This window comes from Sphaeroforma arctica, assembly GCF_001186125.1.
Source record: "Sphaeroforma arctica JP610 unplaced genomic scaffold supercont1.837, whole genome shotgun sequence".
NCBI classification, from domain to species: Eukaryota; class Ichthyosporea; order Ichthyophonida; genus Sphaeroforma; species Sphaeroforma arctica.
The window spans coordinates 15,124-22,969 of record NW_014039721.1 but is presented as its reverse complement, the minus strand read 5'-3'; the positions used below and the strand labels follow the sequence as shown (position 1 = coordinate 22,969).

The following is a 7,846-nucleotide window of genomic DNA, read 5'->3' as shown; positions in this document are numbered from 1 at the left end:
TATGTGTACATGATATATCGGCACCACATAATCACCGTAACTTCTGCTTGCCTTGATACTTCACTAAAAGACGCCTATGTATGTGATTCGCGTCTGAAGACTGTCGCAAAGCTGAAATTTGGTCATAGCTCGACTAGATGTGGTTCAATCTTCAACTTTATCGAGAAAAAAAATTGCTCGGGTTGACTACGAAAATTCTAAGCTCCCAAACAGTTGAAGTTGAGGTGAATCGAGTACATGCCATTGCCCACACGACTGAGAAACATGACGTTAAAGTACTTTGGGCCGGGTGTCTGCGGATCTGAGCCGACTTTAGCCCGTCTATAAGTTACAAACAAAACAAAGACTAGTTGGCTCATCACACACTGACCTTCTCACCTGCATAGTATGGGGCACGGTATCGGCCGGTCAGGCGACATCTCCGCGCACCAACCCAAGGCCGCGGGGTCAAGTCTTATGTCCAAGCTAACGCAGTACTTTATGCTCGAAATCCTTAAACTCTCGGGGGCGACGCGTACTAAATCTTGCTATGTGTTCCCGCTTGCCACGGGTATGGCTGTGGTTATGTGTCTGTTGGCGTTGAAGGCCAAGAACCCAACCGCCACACACGTGGTATGGCCCAGAATCGACCAGAAAACCTGTCTCAAGGCTATTGTGGCCACGGGATTTATCCCTGTCGTCATTGAGAATATCACAGAGGATAATGACAAAGGTACGCGAATCCTTGACAAGGCTGTTTGGACGTATGTTGCGTAAGCCATAGCCATGAGAGGTGCTGGCTAGGTTCTGGTTTACTGTGATATGGTGTGGGCATTTGTTAGCTCTACACCGGCTCAGTTACATATTGACTTTTCAGACCATACGATTCCCTACTAATGTATGCCACGCGCGACTCGCGGAGTGGGCTATACGCTTTTGAACATTGATGGTCTATTCAAGTTCTAACACCTTTCCTGGCGTCACTAACCGAATACCAAATCTGGCTGGCATGTGAATCAATCCGACTGGGTTAGGTACGGCGTTTAACACAGTTTGAATCATGTAACAAGTCATATCGTATGCTTCCAATCATCGGACAATGACTAATATGTTCCTGATGCCATTCATGTCCACAGACTTTTATCCCAAAAATTTATCTCTCTCATCGACTGAGACTTAAGTCTACCTCGTGTCGATCCCCTCATAAACGCCTCGCCTTATTCCTACCTGCAGGGCCACATACCACGGATGAGCTACGCACTGATCTCCCAGCCATAGAAGATGCCATCAAACGTGCGGGCGGGCCCGAGAAGGTGTTGTGTGTCCTCTCTACTACGAGCTGTTTCGCACCCAGAGCGTTTGACAAAGTGTCAGAGATCGCAGTCATGTGCGAACGCTTAGGGATCGCCCATGTCGTGAACAATGCATACGGTGTCACGTCGTCCTTGATCATGCATCATGTCAATGAGGTATGCCTAAACATCTGTACTTGATCATGCATCATGTCAATGAGGTATGCCTAAACATCTGTACCGTATCCAGTTTCTGGCCCGGAGCAAAGCTTTTCGTCGGGTAGATATGTCAGATATAATACGTTCCTGTGGTTGAGTATAAGATGGGCATACCCCAAATTGAGCTGCAAATGTCTGTCTGACCTCTGAATCTATTCACTCATATTCTCACAGGCCATGCGGTTGGGTCGAGTGGACGCCTATGTGCAAAGCACAGACAAGAACTTCCTCGTGCCAGTGGGAGGGAGTGTCATTGCCGGCCCTGACAAACACCTCAAGGTGGCGGATGTCTGCAAAACATACCCCGGCAGAGCTAGTGGCACCCCTACTCTGGATGTGTTCATAACGCTACTCTCTATGGGCTCCAATGGTTACAAGCACAGACTGCTGCAGAGAAAGGAGATATATGAGATCTTGAAGCAGAAGATGAGTGAGGTGGCGGCCAAACACGGGGAACGCTTGCTCCACACACCTCACAATCCCATCTCGCTCGCCATCACCATCACACCCAGGCGTCGCGCTAGTAGCCAGACTGAGGTGGGCGATAGGGATGCACAGGAGCCCGAGAGTACGAGTGGTACATGGGATACAGTAGGGAATGGTATGGAAGCGCTCGATACCAGGCAGGTAGAACCAGATTCGCACACAGATATAGATACGGCGAGCTCATCCACCAGGCACGAACTAGAAAAGCATAAAGCCTTACATGCGAGCCACAGCGGAGGTGTACAGGAAGTACCAATAGACACTATCACATCCTTCAGCATGCTGGTGGCAGTCAGCGACGAGACGGAGAACGCGAGTTCTCACACCCCAACGAAGTCTCACCGGGAGAGAAAGGAGAAGCTAGCAACAAACGAAGGTAGTAGCATAAGCAAGACCAGTGCACAACACTCTGCCGCGAGATCAGCGCCTCGGCCCATCAATCCTCACCCAGACTCAGATGCCACAGATGTGACACGATTGGGTGCCATGTTGTTCCGACGAGGCGTTTCAGGCGCACGCGTTGTGAGTGCGGATGATGTCAAGGTGGTGGCTGGGGTTTCGTTCAAGGGCTATGGGGCTCATGCAGACGCGTACTTCACGCCGTACCTGACAGTCGCGGCAGCGTTGGGCATGACCAGGAAGGATGTGGAACAGGTTGTGGAACGGATAGACAAGACATTGACTGAGTACTTTGATAGTTAAGTTAGTTAGGCGGATGGATACTCAGAATACTCTGGTAACTAGGTCAATGGTTCAGGAATATAATACCCACGCATACGAGTACCTCCCACTATGCTTGATGGCCGCTACTGCGATGGATATGACTATTCATTGGGTGCAGTAGATGGTGCAGCAAGCACACAGACCGCAGTTTGAACAACTCGATAGTTAGGCGTCATTGATTCGTAGGATGACACAATGATGAGAGTGCAACTGATTAGAGGTGGCCGATGTTTGATCGAAACGGATAGAAATTTCGCTGGGGGTATACTTCCGACAATCGGGTTAAAATTGATAGACTGCATGTTGGGTGCATACTTTAATATCGTAGTTCGGATAAAAGGGATTTGTGGGTGTGAATTTCGACAGCCAGGCGTAGTAGATGTACGGTGTTTCCGACGCCTTTCCTAGTAGACTAAGCCGTAGTCAGAGCTGGGAGTTGGCCTACGACTTCTACCGAAAATTGCTCTATATCAATTGTCCGCAATCTACTGTCACCGGCCCGTGTCGTTTGTGTTGTGTCAAGGGCGATATCTTCAGTAGATTCACCGCTGAAATATATATCTCAAAACCGCCCACGGACTGGTCGGTAACGTCCAGTTGCTACACAACTACTAGTTGAATCGACGAGAATCACTGCCTAAGCAATATGTGAGGCAGAGGCATGGACATCCTAATCTTTCTCATAATCAAAATGAGTCCAGCGCTGATTGTGAACGGCAGTTGGTCGCCGGCTTGTGCGTACGTTGGCATTCAAAGCCGCGTTGCATCCCGTGAGAAGACCATCGCCATGTCAATCAGGGTCGCCAGATCCTCACGTACACAAACACCTGAACCCGTGCAGCGCTTCAAATGTGGGATTATTGATGGCCTGTAATTCGAGCTCGTACACCTGAGTGATGGAACGACTGTCAGGGACACGGAGTTCGCACTAAGATGTGATCTCAATCAATTTAGTAAAGTAGCAAAACAGTAATCGAATGGTGGAACGGAATTAATGTGTGGCATAGAACTAGTTTCACCGTGACGTCTGCTGATGAAATAATCGGTGCATACTGAAAGCCACATACACGCCATAGTCATAGAATCACAGATAGTTCGCATGATTCGCAATGGCTCTGTATAATCAACGGTCACACTTTTACGCTCAAATAGTATCCGAAAATTGCATTCCATTGCATGCACATAAACAGACATGTCGTTTGTAATAGTACCAGATGATTCTAACATCTTGCAATTAAACAACCATGCCGTTTGAAATAGTGCCAGATGATTCTCACCTCTTATAATTACATCGTTGAGTATTTATTTTCGATTCAGAAGTCATCACAAATCCAAACCATTCGTCATCCATTGCTACGCGAGGCCATGCCGACAGTCAAACGGTCTCAGTTACCTTGTCCGTATGCGAGCAGCACATTGCACAAAAATTTAAATTTTGTCGACACATGAGCAGTCCATTCTACTGGTACTTTGTACGCATGTTAGTGCTCCGTACATGCAAGCACTGAGCTTATATTCATTTGAGTGCAGCACTCATGTGCGTGTTGTGCGATACGCTCCTTACAAGCGAGTCTTTAGCTTTAGCTTATATTAATTTGATTGTTTAGCAGAGTAAGGCGTTTCATCTATTTCGATAGCTCGAACTCGACGCCTGGGAACTCGTCTCTCACGGCATCGGTGATCTTACTCTTCACCGCGCGCAATTTCTGCAGAGACGGGCACCCCTGGAAGAATCGCATATGAACCAATGTAAGACCTTCAGCTGTTGCTACAGTGACGAGGCGCAGACAACGTAACCTCGCCTTAATCTGGTCATGCGAAACAATGGGGCAAGCTTGCAGACTGTGTTATGCTTGCTCTACATCGATATTTGACCGTGAATATAATATGTAGGACAAACCCTTTGAAGCTCTGCAATCAAGTACTACAATATAAACTTTGGTACTGCTTCAGCGATATTATCGGAATCTCGTGCGCAGCAAGTTGCGGTTCAAGCAATGAAACTTTGCATAGTCGTCACGCTAGTCTTTGGGTGTGTGCACGTATGTGTACAATACAATAACCATAATTCGAACATGTCATATCAGGGAAGAAAGATCTACACAAACGCCTACTACTATATATCAGAAACTGTTGCCTCATTAGATATCGATATACTATATACAAAGCCGGGATGTGTTTGTATGCATCTCGAGAAATGAAGGCAGATATAGTATACGCATTCCATTTATTCTATTGAAAGACTATTAACCATTCTCTGCATAATCATATCGGGACATCATCACCATATTGCGTATTACTATTAGCAGCACAAAACGCATGTATATGGGCTGGAGCCACTCACATACCAATAATAACATAGAAAGCCCGTTATCCGTGATCCTCCGACATCCAGAGACATCCAATACTTTCAAATTGATGCAGCCGCTGTTAAGTTGATAAAGGTGAGACATGGAGATCTAAGAGGAAAATATATACGGACAACCCTCTCTAAGATATCTGGACCACAGGTTTGTTGTCTTGAAATCTCACGCATATTCTTTTAAACCGCACTACTGAGCGAACAGATATGTTTTCCAATACACTAAACTGTTGTTACCGAGTTCTATTTTATATTCATAATGTCAATGATTCAGCGCAATCGTTCGACGATACAGTGCCACGCTCGCCCACTACATCCATGCAAAGAGCAGCGCCTGAATAAGATGGTTGTATGATGTTGCTGCCATCAACCCAGTCACTATTAAATATTGGATCGTCTGTCAGGGTGTGCAGCCATAATAAGTGGTGATGATTACAGGCTACATTGCAACACACATCACACGGCGGATACCAGATTACTGCAGTAGATGTCCTTCAGTGCATAACACGTGGCGATGCATCGGACAGCAGAGTGGGCAACAGATAAGCTTGCTTGACCGACAGAAAAATGAAATCCCGAGCATTTATAGCAAATATCCATATACACACGGGAGGCGATACAGCAGGGTGCGAGAGGTTTATAGCCACACACATGCTAAAAGCAACCAAATTTTACGAAGGTTGCATACATGCGTGAATATACTCACATGTACGCCATCAGAAGTATAGGCCTAAACGCAACCAGAAGAGCACTTGATTTCACCCCATAGTGACGACCCACCGCTACATAGCAAGGTGCAAGCATGGCAATAGAAATGGTACGAAAGTAGCTGGGGCCAACAGACTCTCTGACTCCACTCAGAGCAGCATAAGGATGGCTGCTAACAGCCAAACATACCCAGCTAACTCCCACAGCCCCTTATCATCCAAATTCGACATCAAAGCAATATCTAGATATTCCAATGAAGTCAAAGTACCAATAGCCGCAAGGCCTCTTGCACCTATCTGACGTGAATGGTATAGTGGGGTCTGTCAACAAAGCGTGTAACGCGTGCAGTCTGCAAAATTACTAACATTACTGACGTGAGGGGACCTGCAAGAATGAGATGGAAGAGTCATGGTGAAGGGCCCCTCCTACGAAATGGCAAATTGATAACTATTGCAGTCAACACAACGAAATGTTCATTCAGGTACTGACACTTGAGCAAACTCAAATTAACAACCTACATCGACGATTTACAGGGTGGATTGTAGTACGCAAGTTAGGCACTCGATCAATTCATACGAAACTCGTATAACACGCGCTAAAACATTAGCACATACACAGGTTAAAGCATCAGACATGATCTATGGAATACTTCATACTGGTCCGTTGCATCACTAAGCCAGCTTTACAATATGTTTTACCCACTGGTAGCACCCGGTTAATACGCTTTCGTGGACACAAACAATACAGTGCACAATACTATTTTTCTCGCTCCGCCGAGTACAGAACCGATTAGTTCTAAACAGGTTTTAGCTGCCGTGAACTTCAGTCTACGACAAATCCCTCTAACACTAACCGACTGACAATTGCTGAGTCCCAGGAAGGAGATGGCGGGGAAACTCTTGACCAGGTGAACAAGAAAACTATCGGTGAGCTGGGAACAGTTGAACAAGTCAATATGGTCCAGTTCTGGCACAGTCCGATTGGATAGAGCCCTCGTAGCCCCGTAATCCGTCAGACGATGACATCCCCTCAACGACAACACCCTGATGCAATACACAGTACCAGCACTTGATCAGTATGAATTGGCGCATACAAGTATACTACCACGCTTGATGCGTTCAGTTTCATTCAGCGTGAAGCACGAGTTGGTGCAGTCGCATACAACACGGAACGCGTACATTGACTGAACACAGCGAGGGATAGGAAAAGAGGTCGAATCGTGTGCTTATCCGTCTACTGAGAATCGAACACTTCGTGGTCGCTCCTTTCGCGTCTGAACGCTTGATGCCTCAATTGGCTCGAATTTTGGAAACTATACGATTGAAAAGCCCTGAAATACGTGATTCAAGCCGCATATAAGACAGATTGTGTACACGCATTGAGGTATATTCTAACATGCACAGAGTTCGTCAACGAGTGAATGGCAGTCGGCTTGCATGCAACTTGCTACTTTAGCCAAGCTATGAACGAAGGAATGTCAGACCTTACCTGAGATGTGGGAACGCGCGCACTAAATATTTTAGACACTCGTCGTGGCTGAATCTCGGAGGTTTGAGAAACCATTCTGTTCTTTGAGCCCTAAGGATCGAAAACAATATTTTTAGTGAACCCCAATTTATTCCAAAAAAGCATGGGAATCGTGCAGAGTCGAAAGCTAAGCCTGATAGACATGGTAACACCTTCGACCCTGTAACATACATAGTATCGTAATATTTTGATCAAACTCGCAAAACGGTGACACATATAACACGGGGCAATTAGTAGCTAAATTTTGTCCTCTGCATATAAACCCCTCATTGTGGCAACGAATCGCTCAAAGAGCTTTCATATGTGAACATACCACACACACTTACTTTACAGCTAGATTAAATGATCGACAGGTGCCTCTGAAGTGAGTAACATCCCGTTGTCTCAATAGTCCGCAAATTTTCTGCCAAAGGATTATAACTGAAAATGAACACAGAAGTTGAGAAACAAAAGCGCTGCACTCAATTCTAAAGACGCAGATCAAATTTTCAATAAAAAAGGATCAATAAAACATCTTAGTGGTTAAAGCAATTAGACCTTAATATGAACG

At 45.9% G+C, this 7,846-nt stretch overlaps 2 protein-coding genes across 2 annotated transcripts in view; one reads left to right on the top strand and one right to left on the bottom strand.

Moving 5' to 3' along the window:
• The window catches only part of SARC_08842 (O-phosphoseryl-tRNA(Sec) selenium transferase), a 6,136-nt gene extending 2,205 nt beyond the window's left edge, over positions 1-3,931 (top strand). The window contains exons 3-5 of the mRNA XM_014297164.1: positions 387-712; positions 1,213-1,448; positions 1,665-3,931. Of these exons, the coding sequence (XP_014152639.1) occupies positions 387-712; positions 1,213-1,448; positions 1,665-2,678 (1,576 nt within the window). The 3' untranslated portion in view covers positions 2,679-3,931. The remainder of the gene's footprint in view (positions 1-386; positions 713-1,212; positions 1,449-1,664) is intronic.
• Positions 3,932-4,324: 393 nt separating this feature from the next.
• Positions 4,325-6,811, bottom strand: SARC_08841 (hypothetical protein; the record flags this gene model as incomplete). The annotated part of the gene is made up of 4 exons (XM_014297163.1): positions 4,325-4,507; positions 5,048-5,126; positions 5,959-6,065; positions 6,623-6,811. Coding segments are annotated over 4 exons (558 nt in total), but the record flags the coding sequence as incomplete, so codon positions are not given.
• Between the last annotated feature and the right edge of the window lie 1,035 nt (positions 6,812-7,846).